The sequence below is a fragment of the Poecilia mexicana genome, unplaced genomic scaffold (genome assembly GCF_051168715.1).
Source record: "Poecilia mexicana isolate PSO_F unplaced genomic scaffold, ASM5116871v1 scaffold_22, whole genome shotgun sequence".
Classification (NCBI taxonomy): Eukaryota; Metazoa; Chordata; class Actinopteri; order Cyprinodontiformes; family Poeciliidae; genus Poecilia; species Poecilia mexicana.
This window is the reverse complement of record NW_028263391.1, coordinates 4,732,893-4,760,417: the sequence shown is the minus strand read 5'-3', so window position 1 is coordinate 4,760,417 and position 27,525 is coordinate 4,732,893. Positions and strand designations below refer to the sequence as shown.

At 43.0% G+C, this 27,525-nt stretch overlaps 2 protein-coding genes across 5 annotated transcripts in view; one reads left to right on the top strand and one right to left on the bottom strand.

Annotated features, from left to right (window-relative positions):
- dctn1b (dynactin 1b) overlaps positions 1 to 13,662 on the top strand; it is a 36,544-nt gene extending 22,882 nt beyond the window's left edge. For both annotated transcript variants that reach the window (XM_088002355.1, XM_088002356.1), the window contains 21 exons: positions 472 to 676; positions 1,343 to 1,421; positions 1,536 to 1,695; positions 1,778 to 1,882; positions 2,614 to 2,805; positions 2,914 to 3,030; positions 3,115 to 3,267; positions 4,068 to 4,228; positions 4,400 to 4,568; positions 4,707 to 4,775; positions 4,943 to 5,155; positions 5,428 to 5,589; positions 6,799 to 6,930; positions 7,082 to 7,210; positions 7,672 to 7,814; positions 7,903 to 8,069; positions 9,557 to 9,684; positions 9,769 to 9,952; positions 10,961 to 11,034; positions 11,125 to 11,214; positions 11,685 to 13,662. In XM_088002355.1, coding sequence (XP_087858481.1) covers positions 472 to 676; positions 1,343 to 1,421; positions 1,536 to 1,695; positions 1,778 to 1,882; positions 2,614 to 2,805; positions 2,914 to 3,030; positions 3,115 to 3,267; positions 4,068 to 4,228; positions 4,400 to 4,568; positions 4,707 to 4,775; positions 4,943 to 5,155; positions 5,428 to 5,589; positions 6,799 to 6,930; positions 7,082 to 7,210; positions 7,672 to 7,814; positions 7,903 to 8,069; positions 9,557 to 9,684; positions 9,769 to 9,952; positions 10,961 to 11,034; positions 11,125 to 11,214; positions 11,685 to 11,822 — 2,970 coding nt within the window. In that variant the 3' untranslated portion in view covers positions 11,823 to 13,662. The remainder of the gene's footprint in view (positions 1 to 471; positions 677 to 1,342; positions 1,422 to 1,535; positions 1,696 to 1,777; positions 1,883 to 2,613; positions 2,806 to 2,913; positions 3,031 to 3,114; positions 3,268 to 4,067; positions 4,229 to 4,399; positions 4,569 to 4,706; positions 4,776 to 4,942; positions 5,156 to 5,427; positions 5,590 to 6,798; positions 6,931 to 7,081; positions 7,211 to 7,671; positions 7,815 to 7,902; positions 8,070 to 9,556; positions 9,685 to 9,768; positions 9,953 to 10,960; positions 11,035 to 11,124; positions 11,215 to 11,684) is intronic.
- A 38-nt stretch (positions 13,663 to 13,700) lies between these two features.
- Positions 13,701 to 27,445, bottom strand: alms1 (ALMS1 centrosome and basal body associated protein). 3 transcript variants are annotated; one of them, XM_014989391.2, is made up of 18 exons: positions 27,361 to 27,445; positions 26,486 to 26,657; positions 26,151 to 26,271; positions 23,507 to 25,121; positions 23,213 to 23,372; positions 21,536 to 22,555; positions 21,070 to 21,185; positions 19,610 to 20,471; positions 19,355 to 19,474; positions 18,667 to 18,822; positions 17,340 to 18,121; positions 17,085 to 17,202; positions 16,019 to 16,231; positions 15,202 to 15,401; positions 14,923 to 15,076; positions 14,772 to 14,829; positions 14,096 to 14,195; positions 13,701 to 13,960 (listed from the first exon to the last, which is right to left on the bottom strand). In XM_014989391.2, exons 1-18 carry the CDS (start codon positions 27,373 to 27,375, stop codon positions 13,916 to 13,918), a joined length of 6,027 nt encoding a protein of 2,008 aa, XP_014844877.2. In that variant the 5' UTR covers positions 27,376 to 27,445; the 3' UTR covers positions 13,701 to 13,915. The 3 variants fall into 3 exon arrangements, with proteins under 3 accessions (XP_014844877.2, XP_014844891.2, XP_014844884.2); XM_014989405.2 differs by having other exon boundaries at positions 17,340 to 18,118; XM_014989398.2 differs by having other exon boundaries at positions 19,355 to 19,471.
- Positions 27,446 to 27,525: the final 80 nt, after the last annotated feature.

The following is a 27,525-nucleotide window of genomic DNA, read 5'->3' as shown; positions in this document are numbered from 1 at the left end:
TGGAGGACGTGGCAGCTGCTGCCGGAGGCCGACTGCAGGGTTCCTTCTACATGCAGCGCCACGGTGAAATGCAGCTCTGGAAAAAATTAAGAGAGAGAGGTTGTTCCACCAAATATTAAACATTTAGTATTGTTTCTAAATTAATAGATTAGAAGAATCTCATTTCACATTATTTGAGGTCTGAAAGCACTGCATCTTTTCATTATTTTGACTATTTCTCATTTTCTGCAAATAAGTACTAAATTTTTGTTTGGCATTTCAGACATGTTGACAGTAATTTATAGAATAAAAGAACAATGTTCATTTTACTCATGACCAGAGTTATTTGCCATTTTTTGTCACCGCCCCCTCACCGCCTAAAGAAAATCACCACCTCTTGAGAAAACCCAGGACTGAATATCTAAGCCAATAAAAAGTCTAAATACACAGTTCTATGTATTTATGTACATATTGTATTATTTCCATTTGTAGGAGGCTAAGGAAGCCATGGAGGCGAAGGAGCGCTACATGGAGGAGATGTCAGACACGGCCGACGCCATCGAGATGGCCACTCTGGACAAGGAGATGGCTGAGGAGCGAGCAGAGTCCTTACAGCTGGAGGTCGACTCTTTGAAGGAGAGAGTGGAGGAGCTTACCATGGACCTGGAGATCCTGAAGCACGAGATTGAGGAAAAAGGTACGGATCACGTCGTCATGGTGACACAAGACGTTTCTTTAAGTTGTGTTTAAGCTGAACGGAGACATCTGGCCCAAATTCATGAAGTCGTACTTGTCTTTAAAGTGACTGGGATTTATTTTTCTTGTTTTCTTGTCTTTGTAAGCAAATTAAATAAGAGTTAAAGCAATGAAGGTGGTGAGAAAAGGACAGTGGAAAATTGCCAAACATTTATAAAGCAGAACAAACTTTATTAGAATTGCTTCTAAACAGCACAAACTTTAGTGACTATTAATGAGATTTCATGTGATAAGCCAACTTAAATTACTGCATAGTTAATAAGTGACACTTTTCAGATTTATAAGAATCTGAAAAGTGTGGTGTGCATTTGTATTCAGCGCCCCTGAGTCAGTGCCACCTGTGGCTGCAGTAACAGCTTGAAGCCTCTGGAGGTCTCTCTACTTTGCTGCTCTTAAAAAATTATCACATCTTAAGAGTTTTGACCTTTTGTTGGTAAAGACAGATTAGTATGGCTGAATACTAATACATGGCACAATTTCCAGATTTTTATTTGTAATCTTTTTGAAACCCATTAATCTTTTTTATTTCACTTCTCAGTAATGTGCTACTTTTGTTTTTTTTTTTTAGCCACAGTCATTGCTAGCTTTGTTTTGGTGTCTGCCTCAGGTTCGGACGGCGCCGCCTCCAGCTATCACGTGAAGCAGCTGGAAGAACAGAACAGCAGGTTAAAGGAAGCTCTGGTCAGGTGAGCGTCTCTCCACCGGAAAACAAAACCAAGGGTTTTAATTATTCACAAAAACAAAGTTTATTCTTCCCATTTTACTCTGCAAAATCCTTCCGTGTCCCTGCTCTGCGTCAGGATGCGTGACCTGTCCGCGTCGGAGAAGCAAGAACATGTAAAGCTGCAGAAGCAGATGGAGAAGAAAAACACGGAACTCGACTCTCACAGAGGCCAGAAGGAAAAGCTGCAGGAGGAGATGACGGCGGCGGAAAAGACAATAGATGAGCTGAAAGAACAGGTTCGAGAAACTCATTAGGTGCCGAAGGTGGGCGCTGTGTGATTGGTCCAGTTAATAAAAACTAATATGTGCTGTCCTTCAGGTGGATGCAGCTTTGGGGGCGGAGGAAATGGTGGAGACTCTGACAGAGAGAAACTTGGATCTGGAGGAGAAAGTCCGGGAGCTGAGAGAGACGGTCACAGACCTGGTGAGGAAACAGCAGCAGCTCAGAGGAAGCAGTTCACTTTCAGGAACAAACGCTGTACTGTTCACCCGGCTTTTGTGTCAGATTTACGGCATGGAGTTCAAAGCAAATTGAAGTGCTGCTGTTTCCTGATATATTTAATCTTTTATATGAAATGAGTCAGCAGAAAAACTCATCGATATGCAGAAAGGGTCCCACAGAGTTTAAGTAGCACTCCAGTTGTCCTAGCAGCTATCGCCCGGTGGGCATCAGTGGAGAAGTGAAAGAAACACTCTGGTCCTGACAACTATGATCATCGGGGGGTTTTATTATTATTGATCCCGATGTCTTGTGTAAAAAAACGTTTTATCTTCTGTTGAGAAAAACTTTATGATGCATGATGTTAAGCAACATCCTTCCAGATATTACAGTATTTAGAAGGGTTGTTGCTCGTAAGTCGCACAATAAAGTTTGCTTATTTTTTTTTACGTTTGAAGTTAAATAAATAAAAGCATTGTAGTTTATGAAATCTTAAGATAATTATTCAAGTATGCCCATGAATGTAAATGACAGGATTTTTTTTCTTGTATAAATGCACCGATCAGAATTTGTGGCCAGTATTTTTTTGATTTTATCTCTATGCTTCCTCAGACTTCATATTTGAAAATAGCTAGCTAAGTCTCCTCTCTATCGTACCAACTTCCACAACAAGAGCGTTTTTCTTAGCTATCCTGGTCATCGTCTTTGCACCGCAGGAAGCTATAAATGAGATGAACGATGAGCTGCAGGAGAACGCCAGAGAAACGGAGCTGGAGCTCAGGGAGATGTTGGACCTGGGAGCGGCCAGAGTCCGTGAGGCTGAGAAACGAGTCGAGGCGGCACAGGAGACCGTGGCAGATTACCAGCAGACCATCAAGAAGTACCGAGAGCTGACCGCTCACCTGCAGGTGCACATACACATCTGGTCGTTGCTTTATTGGTGTTTTCTGAAGCTTATCCGGCTCACTCTTTTGTCACACTCCTTGTGTGCGCTGAGTATCTGGGATTTGTTGCAGGAGGTGAACAGAGAGCTGACCAGCCAGCAGGAGGCCTCAGCGGAGCTGCAGCAGCAGCCGCCAGCAGAGATGTTTGACTTCAAGATTAAGTTTGCGGAGACAAAAGCTTACGCCAAGGTTAGTTCATTTGATACGAGCAAGAGAAGGCTGCCGGCGACTCCACTTCATACCCGTCCATGTAAAGTCTGGTTGTTCTTTCAGGCCATCGAGATGGAGCTGAGGAAGATGGAGGTGGCTCAGGCCAACAGACACGTGTCTCTGCTGACCTCCTTTATGCCTGAATCCTTCCTTCGTCATGGGGGAGACCATGACTGCATCCTGGTCCTGCTGCTCATCCCCAGACTCATTCACAAGGTAGACTGCTCACTGTCAGAGTGCAGCTGAGGCACTTTAGGTAGAGACACATCAAGAACACAGTAGGGACCTCATCACAAACGCTGGAGTGCAAGAGTTCTCCAACGGTTTTAAAGGTGTATGAAACGTCTGTTGTGAGATTGTGGTGTTTCTTTGCATGAGTGGCAAAGTACGAGCTTTCAGCATGTGGAATAGAGAGCCGCCGTAGGGGCCGTTACGTATTCAACCCTACACTTATACACGAGAATATAGGCTACAACTTCCTCAGAAGGATCTTTGGAGACCCTCTGAGGAAAGTCTGATTTCCTTAGAAAATGGGACAAAGCTTCCTGCCAAAGCTACATCCTGATATTTCCCACATCATGGTCTCTCTGCTCCAAGTTGCCTAACTTATTGCAATGTTTTTGGCTCCATGGCAGCTACAGTATATGCCTGCAACCAGTATGTCTCAAAGCAGCTGAGACAAACGCCGTGTTCTGACTCCTTGGGCATAGAAATTGGTCTGTGTTGAATTTGCCAGGTGACAGGGCTCCCACCTGGAGAGTGTGCTCACAACTCCAAATTGCACATAAACAATTGCATTCTGGAAGCTGAGGGAAGTTGCTGCTTAGTCAGTTTGGAGCTCAAATGTAAAATATATTTGCCACGCCGTCTGAAGAGAGTTGAAACAAGTCCTGTCCATCAAAGTCTTGGACATCCAGGAGAGGGATCTCTGAGCCTGTCAATCTTAATCCAGTGTGTAGGAAGGAGGAACCATATCTGTGTGTGAGCTGAAACCATCTCTGTTTGTGCGTCTTCAGGCTGAGCTGATCAGCAAACAAGCGCAGGAGAAGTTTGACCTGAATGAAAACTGTGTGGAGCGAGTCGGCCTGAAGGGCGGCGTCGGTGAGCAGCTGAGCTTCGCAGGCGGTCTCGTCTACTCCCTCAGCCTGCTGCAAGCCACTCTCCACAAATACGAGCAGTAAGTTTCACTGCAGAGACGCAGATAAGAGTTCAAAATGGGGCTCACAGTCGGTCCCACCATCAAACACAGTGAACACCTTTACATTCTTGTTCCATCATGCTTTTTATGTAACCCTTTGAAATACTGTACACCTGCTGCAACAACCTTCTCCGTGGGTCTGTTTGCCAGAGCTTTGTCTCAGTGCAGCGTAGAGATCTACAAGAAGGTGGGCTCTTTGTACCCAGAGATGAGTGTTCATGAGCGCTCTCTGGATTTCCTCATTGACCTGCTGCACAAAGACCAGCTGGACGAGACGGTCAACGTGGAGCCGCTCACCAAGGCCATAAAATACTATCAGGTGTGCAGCATTATGTTCCACATTGCTAAAAAAAGCGTCTCCTTTAGTCAATAAGACATTGCAATGCGTCTTTTTCTCATTTTTTTTATATTACTATGTTGACATGAATCTTTATGTTTAATATTTTTCATTCATTAGCACTTGTACAGCATCCATCTGGCCGATCAGAGTGAGGACTGCACTATGCAGCTGGCTGATCACATCAGAGTGAGTAAAAACACGACTAGTCTGTCAACAGAAACAATTAAAACCACATCCATCCATCCTCAATGTTTTATTATTGATACACATGTCCTTTATTTCCTGGAACAGCACCAGAAGTGTGTTAATGTTTAGGTTAGGATGTTTATCCAATGGCTTGCTTTCATGTTCAGTTCACCCAGAGTGCCTTGGACTGCATGGCAGTGGAGGTGGGCCGCCTGCGGGCGTTCCTGCATGCGGGTCAGGAGAAGGCTGACCTGGCCGTGCTGCTGAAGGATTTGGAGACTTCCTGTAGCGACATCAGGCAGTTCTGTAAGAAGATTCGCCGCAGAATGCCAGGAACAGATGCACCCGGCATCCCTGCCGCACTTAACTTCGGACCACAGGTAACCATGGGAACCACGCGTTTTAAACTGCTATTCTGGTCGCCGTCACTTTGTCGGGCAAATCAACTCCAACCTTATCAACTTCTTCCATAGTGCAGCGATATTGAGACGTCATGTTAAGAATGATCAAAAGGCACTAAAATATAAACATCCCACAGCTGTAATCCAGGATTTCAGAGGCTCCTGGTTCTATTTAGATAGAGGCAAGCAGATCGGATAAGAATCAGAGGATTTCAGATTGCTGTTCTCTTTTGACCGATTCTGCACTGCAGGTGTCCGACACGCTCTCCGACTGCAGAAAACACCTGACCTGGGTGGTGGCGGTGCTGCAGGAAGTGGCCGCTGCTGGAGCTCAGATGATGTCTCCTCTTGGCGAACAGGACGGGCTGGCGGCAGTCAAACTGGAGGATGTGGCGTTCAAGGCTGCAGAACAGGTGACACACCAATTCCTTTGTTTTTTTTTCGGGGAGCAAATTGAGAAAACCCACTCAAAGGAAATAACTAGAAGTTGAGCTCCAAGCTGTTACAAAAGGACTCCAATCACTTCTTGGCAAGTCCAACCCAATTTCACACATCCTATGAAATCCTGGCTCTCCCCCAGAGCGAGAAAGACACATACGCAATTGGGCTGCAAGATTTTTAGCCTCACATCACCATCAAGGTTTCCCCTAGAAAACTTGCTAAGCCCGCTGGTTGGGTACGAGGGCAGTCATTCATCCAGCGGCCCGCTGTGTTTTTGAGTTAAAAAATATTTAAAGTTGACAGGAAATTTAAAAATATCACTTGATAATTATGTGTTATTTAAAGATTGGAAGATTAATATCTGAACAATAACTATATAGTCTTAAAAAACGCAAACATTTTAAAACAGACTTTAAAAAATAAGCAATGTTTAGCCTGGTGGGGCACAAGTAAAGCCTGGTGGCCCGCCAGGCTTAAAATACACTGGAAGAAACCCTGACCATAATTATTAGGAAATGCCAAAGGCCAATAAGGGTAGATAAAAAGAAAGTACTTGAGAATGTTGTTTTAGACTTAGAGGCGTCACATTGCTTTGTAAAGCCTTTTATAAAGAATTATGAACTTATTTCATTCTAAAATTGTAATGATTGTCCTGAACTTTGTGTCAAAATGTGATTTAATTCAAACTTTTCTTGTGGATTTGTGTCTAATTAGTCCAAAAAGATCCGAAATCTCAGCGTAAATTCAGAACTTCTGAAAAAGTTGAGTGAAAGTCTATCATCTACAGTGTATCAGATATGTTGGTTCATTTTACTTCTTATTTGAAAGCCAGGTTATGTTTTTCATTGATTCATCCAAAAGGCATCCCAAATTCAGCCATTCATCCCAGAGCTTAAATGGCACATAAAGAGTGTGTGAATCAATAGGGCCCCATTAGTATCACGTTCCTAGCTTATCATGTCAAATTGATCCATTTATGTTTTAAGATGTCAGAGCTGTCATAAAACAAGAAGACTCTTATTGGTAAAGCTCTTCAGATCTGGTTTTATTATAAGTTCCTACATGCCTTCATTCCTTATAAAGGTTAGTTGTTCCCTGTATAAATATTGATGTTGCCGGGTTTAATGGCCGACTTGTTGGAAGGAGTATTCTCATGGTGGGTTTAAACCTTATCTTTGCAGATCTATGGATCTCAGGGCGCCAACCCCTACGAGTGTCTGCGACAGTCCTGTAGCATTGTCATAGCAACCATGAATAAAATGGCTACTGCCATGCAGGAGGGGGAGTATGACTCAGACAAGCCCCAAAGCAAGGTAACTGTGAAGGATTTTCTTGTGAAGCTACTGTGCAGATGTGTCTCCATTGTGAAAATGCCTCAAAGCAGATTGGAAGGGTTTTTATCCGGTGCATGTTTTCTGAACGCAGAATACTAGTTTTATTTCTGTCTGCCCCGTCATCCCACAGAACCCTCCACCGGTGGATCTGCGAGCTGGAGCTCTTCGAGCCGAAATCACAGACGCCGAAGGTCTGGGCCTGAAGCTGGAGGACAGAGAAACGGTCATCAAAGAGCTGAAGAAGTCTCTAAAGATCAAGGTGGAGAAAAGTGGCTAAATGTGTTCAACGTCTAATGAAAACGTTTATCGTGAGCACAAATGGTTCATTGATCGGGAAGATCACTCAACTTATGACTGCATTGGGTTGAAATGTAAGAAAAATTGGCTTCATTTATCATCTGATATAGATTTTCTCATAGTGGCTCAAAAATGAACAAACATGAACTTAAACCAATTAAAATTTCTTCCAAATACAAGTATGCATATAATTGAGTCAGTATGTATAATTTTCACCCTGTGTGCTTCAGAGAAAATCCGACAAAATCAAACTTAGGCACTAAATTCTTCTTTTTAAACTTTCACTGAAGTTGCGTTTTAGATATTAACTCAATCGTGAGGGAAAGAAGACATGAAAGGCATCAACACATCACCAATTTCACTGAAACTGTGTTGGTCACCATGCAGTGACCCGCACCGTCATGACGCTGTGTGACGTTTCAGGGAGAAGAGCTGAGCGAGGCGAACATCCGTCTCAGTCTGCTGGAAAAGAAGCTGGACAGCTCGTCCAAAGACGCCGACGAGCGCGTCGAGAAGATCCAGACCCGGCTGGACGAGGCCCAGACCCTGCTGAAGAAGAAGGAGAAGTAATTATGGTTTCACACGTGAGATAAACCCCGAGAGCGAGGCGGTGCAAGCAGGTCTACAGCTTTGCCACGGTGTCCCCCTCCGCAGGGAGTTCGAGGAGACCATGGACGCCCTGCAGGCGGACATCGACCAGCTGGAGTCCGAGAAGACGGAGCTGAAGCAGCGAATCAACAGCCAGTCGAAGATGACCGCGGACGGACTGAGAGGCAGCAGCCCGTCAGGAATCGCTTCCATGGTCTCAGGAATAGCTGGAGGTGAGTGAGATCAGAAAAAAACAACAAAAAAATCCCAAATTTGTCCTCGTTACTGTAACAGCCATCTGTCACAATCTTACACTGTTACTGTTAATCTGTGAAGTATTTTGAGTTCAAACAAGAAATAACATGTTTCTCCTTTCTGATCTTGTTCTTTTACTTTCTGATTGATGTACTTTATTCCTCAGAGGAACAAAAAGGTATCCGTCTGCTTGCATCTGATGTGATTCTGCATGATGTTGACTTTGTTGTTGTCACAGGGCTGAGTTTCATCAAATGTAAAATGCATGTTTTATGTCATCGGGGCTTTAAAGAGCTGTAAGTATTTAAACTTAAAGTAGATGAAGATTATATATCTACTCTGTGTGTGTATTCCAGCGTTTCTTATTTACCATTTGCTCTTGGCTAATATAGTTAGATGACATAAACCGATATTTTTTTGTACCTGTACGTTCTTCATTGGTGAATAAATTGGTTATGTAGCAAAAGTTAATCAGGATTAACGTAATTACAAAAACCTCATGCCTGCTGTGTTTTAGTCTTAAAACAGACTGATAGCATCATTTGCATGTTGCTGTTAGCATTAATGACAACATGGCAGCAGATATCACTCTGGATCAGGACTGAATGGTTGGTTTAAAAGGTGGAGATGCTGGAAATTATTTTTTCATTATGTCAACCTTAGTTAGAGGCAAAGCAACATGATTTTCCGCAGAAGTCCAAACCATGTTAAGAGTCCAGTAAGACTGCAACTAAATCATAGATGTATTGAATGTAGACTGCTTGTCCTGCCTTTAGCCTGTTTGGGACGTCTTTAAGAAAGACTGTCCAGAGAAAAATGGTGTACACCATCCTGAGGCCAACCAAGGGATTCACTCATAATTTGATTTAAAACACAGACTGGAATAGAGAAGTCTGTACTGTAAATACTAAAGCTTTGCATTTACTCAAAGTGTTTTTGATTAAAAGCCTTTGAGATGTTTGTGAGGTCCAGTATACAGTGGAAACCTCCAACAAAAAGATGTTACGACCCCGACTGAGCTGTACACAAAACCACGTATTCATCCAATCAGAGCGATAGGATAAATTGTTGTTACCATGGAGGTGTGTCATCATTTTTATTTCCAAGTTTGAGCTTTAGTTTTTGGAACTAAATGAAGATCTGTGTTTGCATTGCAGTGAAGTATCTCTTTCAGTTTAGTGTTGGTTGGATATTATATCCAGTAGTATCCCATAAAACATCAGCACAAAGACCTTCATACATTCAATGTTAGAGTAGCAGCTTGACCTAATTGGCCCATAAGAACCAACAACCAGGATGCATTCAATGTTAAAACTGTGAGATAAAGAAATCCTCCGTTAACCAGTAACTTAGCACAGTGGCTTGGTTGAACGATCAGGTAGAAATAAGCATCCTAAAGGTGGAGTGAAGCTACCATCCATACCCTCTTCCATGTCACAGCCAGTCTTCCTCTTGTCCTCCTCAGGCAACATGATGGCCGGAGTCGGCCTGGGCTCCGGCGTCCAGGTGATTGACTCCCCCCTGCTGAGTCAGCAGATTGAAGCCCAGCGGCTCTGCATCAAACACCTGAAGAACGAGAACAACCGGCTGAAGGTGAGGATGGAACTCTGAGCCGCCCAAACCGATGGCGCACGGCGGCATCTTTAACCTTCGTGTGTGCGCTCCTCCTCCCGGCAGGCGGAGAAGATGCGCAGCCAGCTCGCCTCTCTGCCACCGCTCAATGTGACCAAGCTGCCTTCCAAGGAGGGACGACCCGAAGTGCTCTCCAGCGCCCTCTACCGCAAAACTGACCAGCTCCTGGAGACTTTGCTGCAGATGAGCGCCAACGTCAAGGTGGTGGACGTCACTGGAAAATCCCCGGGTCAGTAGAGTGAGTGGAGGAAGTTAGGTGACTGGTTTCCTCCTCTTCCTCTTATCAATACTGCAGATATTTTCTTCCACCCAGTAGCTGCGTTTCAATTGACCTTAAAATTGCGCAAATTGGAATTACGAAAATAAATTAGCTAACTTCAAAAAGCTTGTGTTGTGGCACTAGGATGAGGCTGTTTATCGTCTCTGTCGAAATTCGTATATTTCGCAAAACTGCGATGGACACGCTTTCTTCGCAACATGAGTCATGTGATCAACAGACAGATGTTACTACTGGCGGAAAAGACGAAGAAGATGGCAGGAAGTGGCCAGAGGATGATGGCGCAGCATATTTTTTCAATAACTTATCGCCTGAATAAACTTATTTATGTGTGATATTTAGCTGCATTCCTTATTTAATGGAAACACCACAATTGCGAAATTATGTTTTTTCAGCAATATTGACAAAGTTTTGAGTACATTTTTAATGGGAACGCAGCTACATTGTTGCAACAATCGCAAGTTTACAGAGGTGGGTAGTGACTAGCTGCATTTGCATGAGTATATTTTGAAAAAAAACTTTAAGAATAATAATTTTACTGCGCCATACTTTTTACTTTTACTTGAATAAAATGTTTGGCTCCTCTGCACGCCTTTTTTAAGTTTCAGTGTGTTTTATTGAGATGTTTTGTGACAGGCCACTCATTCTTGAAAAAACAGACACATGAGCTTACCAAAGGTATTTGTTGTTTATAATCTTTTAATGCTGTTATTCAACCATCAGATTGGTGCAGGGTTCAATTACATCCAATCAGCTTTCAAGTGTTTCAGGAACTTCTGATTATGAATCCATGTAATTATCATGTTATTGCACCTTCAACCAATACGCCGCCGGTCAGAGTCTGTCACTTTAAATAGACCCATGTGTCGTTATCACCTGAAATCATTGGCTCTGCTGAACTGACTGACGTACACAGTTCTTTGTGTGCAAGGAGGTCGCTAACATTGCGTTGTCCTACAGTGACACCTGGTGCTCAGCTGCTGGAACAGACGGCACGTCTTCAGTCCCTGAGAGAGACTCTGGACAGACTGAAGGTAAAAAACACTCTAAATAGTTTTAGGATTAAAAAGAAAACAATCATCAGTAGTTTCAACCAGCATATCTTGTTCTCTGCTTCTGAACAGGGTGAGGTAGCAGAGCATGTCGTCAATCTGCAGCCTGGAGCTCGAGTCTCGTCAGACTTTGCAACGTTCCCTTCAACCTCCTTTGTTAAGGTAGTCAACAAAAACATCAAACCTCTTCAGCTGTATTGGAACGCTTTAGCTAAAACTATGTTTCCATTACTAATGTGTGCAAAACTTCTGCCAATGTTACAAAAACAAAAACAACACAATTTTCCAATTGTGGCAATTCCATTAAATAAACGCAATTAAAATCACAAGTGGATAGGTTTATTCACGCAGTAAGTCATTAAAAGTTTACCACTCTTACCAATTACTGGTAAGAATCTTTTTTGCAAAATATACAAATTTCGATGCGACAGAAAAACCACCTCATCCTAGCAGCACAACTTTATGTTGAAAAATACTCAAAATGTGGTGATAAAATAAGCCATATTTTGAGAAAAATATTTCTTTTCCACTGAGCAAAATTATTTTCGGAATTCTAATTTTGCGATTTTTAGATCAACTGAAGCGCAGCTAGAGAACCTGCGGATCTGACCTCTGTATTTTTCCGTTTCCAGGCAACCGAAGAGAAGCACTCCGACACGGTGCTGGTGGGTCGAGTCCTGGTGCCGTGTCCCCGCGGTCAGGAGCAGGTCCACCGCCTCGTTCTGTCCCAGTCCCAGCTGCAGAGAGTCCACAGTCTCCTGCAGACCTAAATGTTGCTTGACCCCTGTGATCCTGCCCTCCTCCACCTGCTGCGGCACCACAAACACGCCACCATCAGTTTCTGCTCCCTCCTCCACCTCCAAACCGAGAGGAATCTACAGCCTTAAGTGGAAGGTTGAATGCTGAAAACGGGGAGGTACCTTCATGTTTGAGATGTTAGCAGCTCTGTTGTTACAAGTGACATTTTTAATCTCAGCTTACTTGGATTTTATTTATGTAACACCAGGCTCGGTTCTGATGCCGCCCCGTTTTGGTCTCGGCTGTTTTAAACGAGGATGACAGAAAAGAAATTTTACAATTTGACAACTGGAACAGTTTCAGGCCATTAGCAGTATATTTATTTTAATGTTTTGTTTTCTTTCCTTTGGAGATATCATCAGCTTGTTCAGTGACTTCCTGGTAGGAAAATGAAAAATCCTAGCCTCTTCTGATCCACAAACGCACCAATTTTAAGCGCTAAATCATGTTGCAGACAACAATCTCCAGTGTGGAAGCTGCAAGTTGGCAAAATATTCAGCAGAGCCAAGTTTAGCTTTGAATCCGTCTGTTGTTGACTGGTGTTTTAGTAGTTCCATGCTAACAGCTAACATACGATGCTATGATAAGCTAATTATTTTGTTTTTATTTTGAATATCACTACAATCTTCTGCGTTCAGACAGCCGTCAGTTCAGCTTTTGATATAAATTATTAATGATCACTCATGTCAACAAAGCTAGAAAAAAATACTTGTTTTGTATCTACGGAAGGAGATTAGGACCATCTAAACAAAAGAAAAGGGATTTTGACTTTTTTTTCTTTGAATTCTGACTTCAAACTAAAGTCAGAATCCTCTTCTGCATGTATCTGAGCATAGAGGTTCTCTCTCGTTGTCGGGTCGTAGCGTTACCAGAGATCAGAAATAGGCCTCAGCCTGATGGCAAACGACGTCACGTTTGCTCAGAGGTCCGCCTCCATTAAGTTTCAGGTTGATTCCATCCTGATGTGACGGAAAGCCGTGCTTCAGACTGCGGCGGTAAACCAGAGTGGATAATCTGATGCATGCTGCCCAGACTCACAAACACCTCATTTACCAAGCTCTTCTCCGCTCCTGTGTGAATCCCGTGAAGCCGTGCAGAATATTAGGAAGCATTCTAATCTTTGTGCTCAGTTCTTAGCTTGACTGTGAGAAGGGAAATTATGAGTTGTAAATGTCATTTTGCGTGTGTGTGTGTGTCTGTGTGAACATTAGAATTTGCACAACAGAACAAAGTCCTGCACATGTTTCAGTTACAAACAGATGGAGGATTTTAGCTATTAATCAAACATAGGAGGAAAACCTTTGAGACTAAAGGAACTAAATAACTTCAGTGCACACAGCCTGGCTTCAGTCAGGTTGGGCTACGCTTCAGCCTCTGTGAGCGACACCGGTTTCATCAATGAGAGCCCAGAAATGTTCACGTTCTAAAGACTGGAACTTTGTCCGAGCCTTAAACCTGCAGCAGTCAGTCACCTGCCTTCGTTTTTTTAATTTAATTTAACCTTCTTGTAGGAAAACTATGATAATGTCTGCCAAAGACCGTTTCTTTTTTACCACCACGTCTGCCAAGGCTGAATCCTCACTGACATTTTTGCTCATTTATTTTCTGTCTGTCTCTGTTTACACACAACTGTCATTATTAACTTGAACGTTTATGAATTCGTCTAACGGGCATAGTGCATTTGTATGAAAGTACATTGCGATGCTGTGTGGTGTAGTGAATCTGCAGCTTGTCCAGCTCGTCTCTTTGTCCCCTGTGTGGTTTCCTGCTGCTGCACAACCGATAACTGATCAATAAATCCTTCAAAGCCAATGTCGGCCTCTGTTGTTTTCATATTCCCAAAACACAAAGAATGTAAAATCACTTTAATTTTAACAGCAACAACAACAAAAAAAAAACAATACCCAAGTTTCTGTTACACATGATAAAAAAAATAGGCAGATATTATCTGGAGCACCTTTTTTCTGGTAAAAAAAAATGTGTCTGCTTTGTTCTGTACTGAATGGCTCAAAATAATTTCACATGACTTATGAAATAAATAACATTTTGGAGCTGTTCCGTTTAATCACTGCCAGGCTGTTCGCCTGCTCAGGACTCGGTTCCTCACTCTCTGGAAAAGAAAACGAGAAAAGAAGCAGCAGCATGTTAGTCATTTCCAACATGGAGTCAAAGTGGAACCAATGGTCACAGAAAAGCTGCAGGAAGTCAGATCAGGACGTTTTTGTTCCTGACTGACAGACTGCACCTTGTTGTAGAGCTTGGCGTTCAGCCTGTACGTCTGATACTCGGCCTTCCGCCTTTCCTCCTCTCTCCTGCGACGCACCTCAGGAAGATTCTCATAAATTCTGTTACAATAAAATTTACATTGTCAGTGTTACAAATTAAAGATGTTAGATTCGTACTCTAAAATATGACAGCATATTAGGGCTGTTGTCGATGGAGGAGGGAGGAATACATTTCTGCCAAAAAATTCAGAAATTTTGAGATTAATCTCAAAAAAGGTGGAAATTTCAGTTTCAAAAGTCAAAATTTTTGGACCGTCGAAATGCCACGTTTCCATGTTTTTTTATTTTCCTCTTTTGAAGATTAATCTTGGTTAATACAAAAGTTTCGGTTATCTCTAGCAAATTTTAAAGTTTTACAACCCAAAAATTTCTTTTTTTTTTGGAAAATGTCTGAGATTAATCTCTGAGTATTATGTTTTCTCTATTTACAATTACATTTATACAGCTTTGTACTAAACAAACATCATTCCTTTGAGGTAAATATCTGCACACCAAGGACATGGTTTCTAAGTGTTTACGTGCTGAATTTCCACTTATTTTGTGGGAAGTTTTCATGTTGTGCCATAATAGACTGATGAGTTGTAAGCTGAGTAAAGCTTCTAATGTGAAATGCAGATATTAACATTAAATGCTTACTGTTTGGACCTCTGGATCATCTCTTTCCTCGGTACTGCTCTCCTCAACAGTGCTGTGCCTTTGCAGAGGAAAAAAAACTTTTAGCTGCTACAGTTACTGTAACTCCTGCAGAGTGACGGTGTGGAGCAGCGGTTTTCCAGGTTCTGGATACCTGCGGGTCTCAGGAGCCTCTGAGGTTCTTCTAGCTGGTCGAACAGCAGGTTTCTCGCAGCCTGGATCCTCCTGTCCTCGGCCTGCAGAGCCAGACATCTCACCCTCTGCTTGGACTGAGAGATGAAATCCGGCCGCCGCATCTCCAGAGCCTCCTGCAGGGACGGACCAATACAATGAAATCTCCCACAATGCTTATGTGTTAAACACTGAAGATTTTAACTATATATTTTTTTAAAATCCATGTTTCTGAAGATAAAAAAAAAAAACATAAACTCACTTGCAGGGAGACCCGTGCCAGACCAGAGGACAATACTTTGGTTTTAGGATTCAGATCTCGGACTTGTCTCTGTCTGAGCAGCTCTCTCCAGGGACGGGTTCTGCTGTACGGCTCAAACCACACCGTGTTCAGCTTCTCCGGCTGGTTCTCCTTCCTCATCTCAGACCTCAGGTTGTCAACCGGGATGAACCACGAAACACCTTAAAATAATTGATTTAAAACAATTAAACATGACACAAAATTACTCCCACTTTCCTGAATATTTCTATTCTCACATGAAACAACTACAATCTTAAGAGCATTTTAATCTTCAAAATGGAAGAAACTTTTGTTGGTCTGTCTGTCACATGAGGTCGAGTTAGTCGCGTTTTTCAAAGTTTGCGTTAAGCGCGCGCGAGTCGAGAAAGCGCGAGACATCGTGTTAATGGCTGGACACGCGAGGCGACGTCACTCTCTACTCATTTTCTATCGAGCTGTGCGGTGAGGCGACAACCGCTAGTCTTTCTTCGTCACCAGTGAAATTCGCACACGTGAAATTTGAAGCTCGTACACGTAGACGTCCACACGCGGGTAAGCTATGCGACACAAGAATTTAAAAGCTGTTCAACTTTATCGCGTCCCGTGTGTTGGATTCACCCCGAATGGCGGAAAACTGTCGCTTTCGCTGTCGTTTGTCGCTCACCATGTGTCGAGCTAATTAAAAAACAAAAAAAATTCAGAGGTCCATGACAGACGTGGCGACAGCGCGCGAAGCTAACGCGCTGCCTGTTCAGTGAATTAACGAAAAACCAGCCAGGAGCTTTAAGAGCAGACCTACTTTTAGGGTAAGGCTTGGAGGGGCTCCTCTTGCTCTTCTTCTGCTTCTGGTTGTTTGATTTAGGAAGAACTCTCCTTCCTCCTCTTCCTCCCACTGTGCCTGACGAAGAAGAGGAGGTCTGCCCACAAGTCCTGGCTTCTGCAGGAGACGGGAACGTAGTCCCAACATCTCTGGTGTTCCGCCGAGTCCCGTTACGAACAATCTCCAGCTCACCTGATGAAGAAGGTAAAATATTACCGACTTTACAAAACATTTGATTATTTTTTTAGGGCGGAAATTAATCGACTATTGAAATAATTGTCAACTAATTTAGTAATGTATTAACTGGAGGATACAAGCAAAAAAAATAAATAAATAAAAGGCTATTTGATGAAAGAAAAAGAAAAAGATCCTGACTAAGCCAAAACTGCTAAAAAAACAACAACTATACATTTAGCATCTGAGATAAAAAACAACTTTTTTTCTGTAAATGTGTTATTTGCTAAATACATCGAGACAAATAATGTACAGAATATTGAAGAACCAAGATGAATATATTTTATGCAGTTTTATTTATCTCCCAAAGAAATTCATTCCTATACCTTCCTACTCAGCCTGTCATGAAAACGAATTTTGGTGGGTAATAAATCGGCCCAGTAATAATTGTGATAAACAATAACATTGTTGCTTTGAGACCATCTTAAAGTAATATATCGATAATGGCATAATAATGTAAATTCATCCGGTCAAAGACCAATAAACCTAAATTTTGTCAAGAGTACTTAACGATGGAACTGGAAGACATTTTAAATACCCAAAATAAAACACGATAACCAAAAAATATATGTAAAATGGAAATAATAAAAAAACACAATTGAAAAGAAAATTAAAAGTGATTATAATCTGTTTGTAAACAAAATTAGCCTTCAAAACATTATTAATCATCATATTGGAAATTATTGAGCTAATTTTAATTTCCTTATTCTGACAGCCTTAATTCCTACATCAAAAAGATGTACATAGAAAAAATAAGAAGTTTTCATTTTTCCTCACAGGTAAAAGTTGATCATGGTTGATGACGACTGACCTGCCTGGATGCTTTTGTTGACTGCTCTTACAGCCCTCTTGGCTGTCAGAGTCCTGGAAGGTCTGCGCTGTGGTGAGAACGTGTGTGAGCTGGACATTTGTGCTGAATCAGCAACAACCTGAGGGCAGGTTTGGAAACACTTTTACATTCAGACAAGTGGAATAATAAATGTTAGCATAAACACGGCCAGATAACTCGTAGAGCAGGGATGGAGACACGGTGTCTCCAGCTTCCTGTCCTCTCAGAGACACGTACCGATTCCTCGGATGGTGTGAGGGTAACCGAGGAGTCGGCCTCCTTTCCTCTCCAGTCTTCCCTCTGTTTGTTGATGGTGCTGTACAGTTTACCAAGTCGAGAACTGCTGTTCACGTTTCTGACTCTGTCAGCGCCGAAGGCCCTGACGAGTCGGGCCGTATCCACGGTGGAAGTGGACGACAGGCTATCTGGTTGATCCCTGTCTCCTGAGGAGGACGGGTGGTTCAGTTGGGTTGGATGTTCTGCCTCTCCTCCCCCTACTTCCCATCCCCTTTCAGTCACTCCGCCGTGTTCGCTCCATTTAATCTCCTTTCGTTCTTTCCTCGGCGTCCTTCCAGGAAAGTAACTACTCTGGTCTTCCTGGCTCTCAGCTTCCTGAGCAGCCTGCGTGCGGTGAATCACGCGAGACAGACGCTCCAGTCGCTCCAACAGGGAAATGTCTTTATCGCCGGTGGGTCGCGCCTCGTCCTTGGTCCGCTGATCACAGAATTTCTGCCACAGGTGGTCCAGGGTGCTAGCGCCCTGTCGGGGGGCCGGCGGAGGATGTTCTCGCTCTCTGGTCTCGGTGTGGGCTGTTTCTAAGCGTGCTGGATGAAACCTGTCATGAGCCAGCTCCGTTGGTTTGCACTGGGGGAAGTGGATCGGGCTGGTGCCCTGATCCCTACTGGAGGGTTTGAGGTTGATTGAAGGCGCTCTGGTAAAGGTGGATGATTCCTGGGAAGACGGCTTCACACCCTGAATCAGAGCTGGAGACCCTCGGTCTGCTGCTGCAGGAGCATCTACTGTTCATAAAGAAGATATAGAGAGATTATTATTAGTACAGGGTGAGTGGATGGATGGGAGGAAGGAGGAAAAGGGGGAAAGAAGGAAGAAGAAACAAGGAAGGGAGTGATGGAACATGAAGGAAGGATGAAACAAGTGACAGAGAAAGGAAGGAAGGAACAAAAGAAGGGAGGTAGAAAGAGACAAGGGAGGAAGAAAGCAATGCGAGAGTGAGGGGGTAAAGTACCAAGGAAGGAAGGAAGACACTGACGGAGGGAGTGAGGAAGGATGAAACTAGGGAGGGAGGGAAGGAGAAAGGAAAGTTGAAATAAGGAAGGGAGGGATGGAGGATTTGAACAAGGAAGGGAATGAGGAAGAAAAGACAGATGAAGCAATGATGGATGAATGAGAGGGAGCAATGACAAAACAGGGAAGGGAGTGATGATGGTTAGTATTTACTAACTACTTACAAAGTGACTACATTAACATGTCTTTCCATGAGAGCAGTAACCATCATGTCTCCTGGCCAGCATCACATCTCATGTCCTTGGTGTGTTCAGCTCACCTGTGTGTGCGCGGTCTGCCATTGTGACGGCAGCTGTTCTCAGCCTCTTGCTGTAGATGCCCTCCTGGTGTCTGAACGCGATTCCGCGGTCCAGCCTGGGGTCCTGATCCCCAAGGACTTCGCTGCTGAAGGTGGGAGGCACAGCGTCGTCTGACCCTGGAGGGAAATTTACCAGTGGTTGCTTACATCACAACGAGAGCCGATCGAATTGGACAAAGACAAAAAGCTGCTGGGGAAGCAACTGAATATTCCCAGCCAGCATTCAAGAGGCTCCAGTCTGCCCCACCTCCACCTCTCTACTCAGGCTGCAGCTATGCCTTTGTCTAACTCAGCCCCTGAACATGAATAATGGACGTGCTGAGCGGTGTGTGTTACAGCGGACCAGCTGCTCTCCTTTAATGGACAATTAGAACATGAGAGGAGCCGATACGATATCAATACAAGTCATACATACCGTTCAAACTTATTTTGTAGTGTGGAATGTTAGAAAAGACTTGATCAAGTGATAATACTCAGACAGAGAACAATAATCAACATCAAGAGGTATGAGAACAACTGACCCATTTATTATTATCCAACGAGTCAGAGGGATACAAGCATTGCTGGATAGAAACCCTGGATCAGACTAAATGCTGGATCGGGACATGGCAGCAAAGTTCTAGGCAGTATGAATATTCCTGCGCCGTACCTGTGTGAGAGCTCTCCATGGTGGTGTTGGTCCGGTTGGTGGAGCAAACATCAGCTTCCATCTGAGGGACGTAGAAGAGCTCCTCACTGCCGCGAGGTTTGTAAGGCAGCAGCACAGCTACTGGTGGAAGGAAGACGAGTGACGGCACGTGAATTGTTATTGCCACAGTTAAAAAAAAAAAAAAAAAAAAAAAAGTGGTAATAAAGTATGAAATTCAACGAAAACCCTCTTTAAAACACTTCACTATGAGCCTACCAGGTGTTTCAGCAGGATAAGAACTCGTTGGTGTGATGCCCTTTCCCTGAGGATCAATGGTGGAAACGTCTGTCCTGTCAGCCACCAGCTTCCTGCCATCGTACCATTCTGCTGGACTTGATGACCCGACGCCTTCATCTGGACTGCTGGCGGTCAAAGAGGAGTCCCTCAGGGCGGCGGTGGCGGCACCAGAACCAGGACAGTGGGCAGTGGAGGCCAAAATATTTTTAGGCAACAGAGTGAAATGACTTGTCCTGAATCCCTGCCCAACGGCCAGAAAAGAACTAGACTGGACGTTTGTCCCCACATTCTGTTTATCTACAGCCTGCGTGGCGGTGTGGGGAGGTTCCTCACCCTGGCCTCCCACTGTGTCTCGCCTCTTTCTGGTACTTTCATCATGCGCAGATGGTGGTTCTCTTGTAATCTGGACTAAAGGAACCGTCTCAGATTCATCCAGACTGGTTGAAAGATGCTTGCTGGATGATGACGTTCCGGTGGAAAGCTCTGCCAGGTGGAGGGGGTCTGAGGCTGGGCTGAGAGCAGAAGTGGAAGTGGGGGTCAAAATGGAAGGTGAGGAGGTCACAGAGATCCTTTGGGTGGGTATGCTGATGGATAGAAGGGTCTGGGGTCTTTTTGTAGAGAGTGTTATTCCTTCCCTGGCAGCAATCGCGCAAACTCTGGCTTCTAGATCGAGGTGAAGGTTGCTCTGTAGCGTCATGTGAGGGTCTGGGTGGACAGCTAGCTGCTTGTTAGCAATGCTGAGGGTAGGAAACATTTCGGTTGGTTTAGGGGGATTGGTCTCTTTGTGGACCTGAACACTGGAGGCCATGCTGCTGCTCTCTGTATCTGTGCTCCCTTGGCTCTGGAAGAAAGGGGGAAAAAAACAAGGAAGTTTTTAAAGACCTGCAAAGAACAAGAAGAGCCCACAAAAACATTTTTCCACAGCAAACATGGGCAAACTTCGGCTTAGAAAAAAAGCATTCACACTCTGAAATATTTTCACATTACGTCACTTTGCAATAGGGCGGGGCAAATTTTTTCAATTAATCAAATTTTCTGTTTGTCTTGGGTTTCCAGATTGTCATGAGTGGCGATATGGACTTAAAAGTGTTATGATATTTTAAGGTACTGCTGTGATGACGACAAAAGTGACGATAATATGATGGAATTTAAAAAGTTGAAGAAATACAAACATTTTAGCCAGTCGCTTTGCATTAATTAAACTTAAAGAACCTCAGAAAAATCTGTACATAGCAACTCTAGAACATGGAAACTGTTTATCTTTCAATTTCTGGCACACTTTGCAAGAAGTTGCAAACACGTGGGTTACCTTGAGCACCTACACTCTTCAGAGATGAAAGGCTGACATAAAAATGACAAATATAAAAACAACTATTTGTTACATTTTGTAATACAACTACAAATTTCTGATTCTTTTAAAGTGTATCAACGATTATTACTTTGAGAGGGTTTCTCAGCAGGAGCTGTTTCTTGATTTCTTCAATGTGCCGTCTATCTTCTACGTCCAACAGCAGCAGGTCACGCTGCTGTCCCAAAACCTTTGACTTCATCCACTCTGAAATATGGGAAAATAAATACATGTGAGCTTAACATAGTCTGAAAAGAAAGCAGCCAGTGAAATGAGCAGTTCCAAATAAAGAGTGAATGTAAAAGAGCAAGAAAGTTTTACACTTTAATTTGGTTAGAGATGTACCAATCAGAACTTGGTAGTGATTTGTATCACTACTTGTTGTATTGGCAACAGTCAACGTCTCTCTGTCCCTTTACGTTTTGGAGACTAAACGTTTAACTAAATGCAAGCATCTCCAACAGCAACTGCCCTACAGGGAAGAGTTTTTTGACCCTTCTCCTTGGTTTGGTTTAATTTAACAAAAACAAAAAGACAACAGGATGTGAATCTTTTACCTCTGGCCTTGCCCTCTTCCTGATCTGTGACGCTGGGCGTGCTCGACGTCATGGTGGCTGAAGATTCATTCTGCAGTAGTTTGGCCACTCTGATTGCCAGTGAGCTCTCACTGCTGCTGTCGCTCATCACTCCCTGGTCAGCGTCCTCGCAAACGGGAAAGGAAGAGCGACTCTCTGCACCAGGATCACTAGGTATAGTCTTTTCTTCTTCTACTTTTTCTTCTTCTTCTTCTTCATTATCTTCTTCAAGAGCAGCGTTGAACTGAGTTGTACTTGCGGCTGCTGACGGCTGTGTCTGTATTTTATCTGGAGGTGCCGCGCTGCATCCTTCCGGCTCTGTCCGCCGGGCTTGTGTGGATGGACTATCAGGTTGCTCGGATGACATCAAGCTCTCTAGCCCAGTGGAGCTTTGGTTTGGTTTCTCTGATGTAAGTATGGAGTCTGAGGAAGACCTGGCCCATGGTGGAGAGGAATGAGACTTTAGGTCTCCGCCAGTGAAGGTGGAGATAGAGGAAGAGAACGAGGAGTTCTGCAACTGGCTGGTTGATGTGTTTGGTGGCCTGAAAATGTCTTTATCAGAGAAGAGAAGGGTTGCATTAGGTCCCGATGAAGACGTGGAAGACGCAGTAGATATCATGTCCTCTGCTTGAGAGAGTAGCTTACGGATCTCTGACAATGCCTTTGTGCTAACAAAGGAATTCTCCGCATCTTGATCCATATTATCGCACCTCCGAACAGATGACTTTGTATCTGTATCAGAAACGTTCATAGCGACGGACTTGAAATCCTGCTTGCTGTTTTGGATCAGAACAGAGGAGCGTTCACCGGGCCCGGAGCAGGAGGCCAGTCTGCTCTCCCTCTGAGCGGCTTCTGTGTCGGACGGAGGAGAGGTCTTTACTCTGACCTGCTCTGATGGCGAGGAAACCAGACCAAGACTGTCCATGCTGAGAGGGATGGATACACTGGAGTCCATCGACAGAATGCTGGACATGGAGAACTCGCCTTTATGGGGACTGCTACCTGAATACGAGACAAAAATTATTAGTCATTAATAACTGATGTATTATTTAACATTTTTGTGCCTATTTTGAACTTACAAAAAAAAAAATGAACCACAAACACAGCTTTAGACTTGTTTCATAAAGAAAGATGACACATGGTTCCCACACAGTTTTTATGCGAACATTACATCATTTTCCATAATTCTCTTTCCTTTTAGCTCAGTTTTTACGGTTTAAATTCAAAGTTTCTTTATGAATTTAGGCTTTAAATGTGACAGCTAAAGACATGAGAAGTTGGAATGATGGATGGATCTGAATGGAAGTTTGCCAAGTAAAAGGAAAAATGAATGAATACTATAGATGAACAGATGGATTGATTGATGGACTGATTATTGAAGCCAAATACCAATTATCCCTTTTTCATATTTTTCCAGGCTTGAAAAATGCCTAAACCAAATGTCATACTCTTCCGTGTTGCTTCATGGCTGGGCATTCCTTAATGCTTGCAGAACTAAAAACAGACCAGGACTTTAAAATTTCAATGAAGTCTCACGTTTAAAATGTGGATCTTATTTGATCATTCTATTAGCTGCAGCTGTTAAAACATAAAATTTGCTGACAAGTATTTCCACCAAGTTGCCTGTTATACAGAGAAGGTCATTATAAGGTTTGTTACCCTCTGAGGGTTGGGTGCTCTTTGAAGGAGTTCCAGAAGATCCTTTAATAGTACAGAGATCAGTGGGAGAGAACTCCGGTTCTCTGATGGGCCCTCTAGGTGCAAACGGAGTCAGGATCTTTGACGGAGTTTGGTCGATACCAAGGTTTTGAAGATACAACTAATAGAAAAAACGAGAGAGAACTTATCAGATAACTATGTTCACATAAATATTAAACTGAACAATCTGATATCTAAAATACATCGACTTCAAACAAACAAACAAAAAAAATAAATCCGAGCAACTTTGTTTACCGGAATTCGTTCGTCAATGTTGAGCTCTTTAGACCCTGGAGGAGGTGGTGACGTTGCTGAATGTTTAAAAGTCCAGTAGGGAGCATAATTATCAAGCTCAAGGCTAACAACAGAAGAGGTTCCGACAGAAGGTTCTACTTTAATTTCTGTGTAGCTGTCTTGGGAACTTGAGAGTTCGGAGACGTCACTGAAGCGACCAAGGCTTTCGAAACGTGAGGGTTGAGTGGCGGTACTGGGTGGAGGAAGAGTGTCCTTCAGGCCCTGAGTTGTCTTATTTTCTGGAGCAGTGTTGGTCAGCTGGTGCTTGTCAGCGACCACGACAACTGTACCAAGGGACGAGGGGGACTGTGATCTGCCGAAGGGAGAGGCAGAAGGTGGAGTAGCAGATCCCTTATTCTCTAAGTCACCGTGAGCTCCACCTACAACCTCTCCTCGTCTGGGAGAGGAACTTCCTGAAGGTGTAGAGGAAGAGATCTGTGTAGCATCCTGGTTGGTGGAAGGCTGCCGGATAAGGGTGTTGGATCCTGCCTCGTCACCTTTCTTAGGAGGAACTCCCGAAAGTCTGTGCAATGCTAGGCCTTCTAATGACGGGGTCCTCTCTGAGCTTTCTTTTGTCTTCCAGGCATCAACTTTCTGCAGATAGTTGAGACTCGGGAGGGAATGGACTTTGTGAGAGGCCTCCTGAGGATCTTCTGTGTCTGGAAGACGGCCATCAGCTGAGTGTGCACCCAAGGTATCTATGTTAGATTTTATAGCTGAAAGATGTGCAAGTTTAGTCTTAACATCAAATTTCGGTGGCACAAAGAAAACGCCTGGTGTAGATTGAGACTGTGGAAGGAAACCAAGATAGGAGCCTTCACTTCCTGTTTGGTTCTGTAAAGACCATAGGTCTCTGTCTCTGTGAACCCATTCTGAACCCGCTGAAAATGGCTTCTCACTACGTTTGCCTTGTGATTCTTTGAGATAAGCTGTGATCAGCTCACGAGTTGGTGTCGGACCCTTTGGATGCTGGCGTGCCTCAAAGTTGCTGAGTTTCTGTACCTCAGACAGCAGCTCTTTGTGCAACTCTTCGCTGCTATCATCGGGCTGAGTTGAGCGGGAACCAGTAGTGATGTTACTGATTTCTTTGTGATTTTTCTGCTGTTGGGAGGGACTGGCTTCACCTGGTGGACCTTGTCTTTCAGACATGTTGTCTTCTGTTTGTCTCGGCTGATCTGGACAAAAGCCAGTGCTTTTAATAGATGTCAGGGATTCAGAGAAAACAGAGCTGCTACTGCTGCTTTGCATGCCAACCTGTCTCTGGTTGGCTTGAGGATCCTGCATAGAAATGTCTTTATGTAGAAAGATAGTTTCATCTTCATGAATTCCAACTTTATTACTGTCTGTCAAGTTGTATTCTGTTTCCAACTTAGTCTCTTTGTTATCTCCGCTTGATAGTTTTCTTTGTGTGTCATGCTGAGATGGGGAGAAGTTGCTGCTTGCTCCTTCATCAGAAAGGAGGGTTGCCTGAGACAAAGGATGCTGGGAAAGTGAGCTCTGCTCAGAGGAATTGGTGGTGCTGTCATGGATAAGAAAACGGAGCCTCTCTGATACCATAGAAACATCAGGAAAAGCCCTGGCGAGAAGAATGCATATGATTATTATCATGCCTTGTTAAAGTATCTAAGCCACCTTGAACCTTTTTCTACTTTTTGTGTCATGTTACAACTAAGGATGCACTGATACATTAACCAGCCAATAAATCGGCCCGATATCCTTAATTTTGGGAAATCTGCGATTGGCCAGTACATGAAACTGATTATATCCACCAATCTTTTCGTCCTCAGCAAAGATCAGAAAATCATCCACTGTCCCATTTTGCTCTGGTGTGATAGAGGACTGACTGACAGACCCACCCACCAGGTCACGTCTGCAGTTAACAAAAGTTATTCTGCTGTTGTCAACTTGGCATCTTTATCTCCATACTTATCAACTTTTCAGACAAAAACTAAATAAATAGAAACTCGACACTAACTAATATAGTAGTCGTCAGGCTTTTTAAAGATCGGTAATCATCCAGAAACCTGCAATTGGTGCCCCCATAGTTACAACCACACCTTTCAGTTATGATAACAAATTTTGCTGAACGACAAATTGTTCCATAAATCATTGCGATAAACGATAATATTGCCGCTTTTCTTTCAATAATCTTGACACTACCTACTAGTGTTATTACTACTTAATTACTAGTTAGGGGAGCTCTGGAATGCCTTTTGCTGAAGTTGAATTTATTTAGGGGTGTTAAATTTAAAGAGGACTTGACAATGATGTGACACGGTGTTGGTCTATTACATTAAAGACCAATAAAATGCATTGAGTTTTGTGATTTCCTGTAACAAAATGTGAAAAATGCATGTTTCAAATTACTTTTTTTTTGTAGAAAAGTATATCTACAGAACAGTCATGACCTAATAACTGAACATTTTCTGTAATAGTTTTGTATAGTATATTATTGTTATTATTACTATTTGTCATTTTGTTAATCTCTTTTTATATATTATTTTTATTTCTTTTGTGAGAACTTTTATATCTGATGCTGCTGTTGCACCTGACTTTCCCCTTTGCTGAATAATAAAGGCTATTCTATTAACTCGGTGTGTCTTACCTTAGGGGAGCAAATTCTGGACCACCTTGCTGGAAGAAGGAGTATTCAGTGACGCTGTGCTCAAGTCCTGGGATTAGAGGCAGCAGTGACAGAGCAGGAGACAGATGACTGTCCTGGAATTCTGATGAAATACAAGTTTCTGAATGTTACACATTTGAACCAGAAGCAGGAATATCTAAACGCTTATACATAAATATAAAGCACTACTGTCAGAACAAAGTCCTTCTTGGCTAGAGAATATTGTTTCTTACACCAGTTTATTTTTTAAAAAAATCAATCCTTTAGCTGTTTTATTTCCTCGTTTATGTTATTTTGTTATATGTAGGGAGATATACCTAGCTGAAAAACTTTTTGCTGTGACAGTTGAAGTTCTTGAACATCTGTTTTTATTTTAAGCTGACTATGATCCTGTTGGACAATACTTTGACTTCGGGCTTCCGGTGGGCCTGTTTGTCCATCTGGACCAATTGCATCTTCATCTCCTAGTCGATGAGGAGTCGTCACCGTCTAAAACAGACACACGAAGCAAGATAAGTTTTATTTCACTGGTCATGAAATGATCTTCAAACAGTTAAACAGTTAAAGGTTGAACTCCTTCAAACTCAATTGCAACTGGTGTGCTTTACAACCTTTAGTGGAATCTATCAAAAGCTGCAACATATTTACTGTTCCTGTTGATCTGCTCAACTTCTGTGCCTCTTGTGACGTAATGAACCCAAATACACAGGAATGAGTTTGCAGTTGTTTTATTTTAGTCCACTTAAAAAATAAAAAAATCCAGAAGTTGTGCTTTACAGTCTGTGTACATTTGTTATGAAAATGTTAGTAAGAAAAATCACCACTGGATAAATCGACTTGAGTCTGAGTTAACGTAACCACTGAAAGATGTGTTATACTACAGCCAGTGTATCTGGAATCGTTGAAGCAAAGCGATAAACAAATGAGCCAGACTAATGGCTAGTTAAGCTTCAGTAAATATAAATTAACACGCAACGGTTTTTCCAAGTTTCTTCATATTAAAATAGAGTGAGCTGAGTAAACAGGTCAGCTACGTTAACATTAGTATGCCAGTTAGCTCAATGCCTAGCAGCAGTTAGCTATGTAACCGTTAACTGGCACTTCCGGGTTGCTGGTAACACAAAGACGCAACAAAGAAAAGTACAGTAATTATTTTATCTAGCGTGGTTAAGGCAAACGTTACATAAATTACCTGTTGCGGTTCCATGTTGTTTTGATTGTTGATGATGACAGTCCGCCACGCTGAGCGCGCTTCCTCTACGTCGTTACCTAGGAGCGTTGCTAGGAACGGTCAAAAAACACCCCGGAAATAGAAAATTTGAATGGCAGACAGGAAAAGAGCGACATCACCATATTG

Bases quoted from the DNA above. Each gene is read 5' to 3' on its own strand.
- alms1 (XM_014989391.2), bottom strand. The intron at 19,475-19,609 runs GTAGGCTCATAG...TCCTTCCACCAG, and splicing joins TTATCCTGCTGAAACACCTG to TAGCTGTGCTGCTGCCTTAC. The intron at 15,077-15,201 runs GTGAGTTTATGT...CCGTCCCTGCAG, and splicing joins TGGCACGGGTCTCCCTGCAA to GAGGCTCTGGAGATGCGGCG.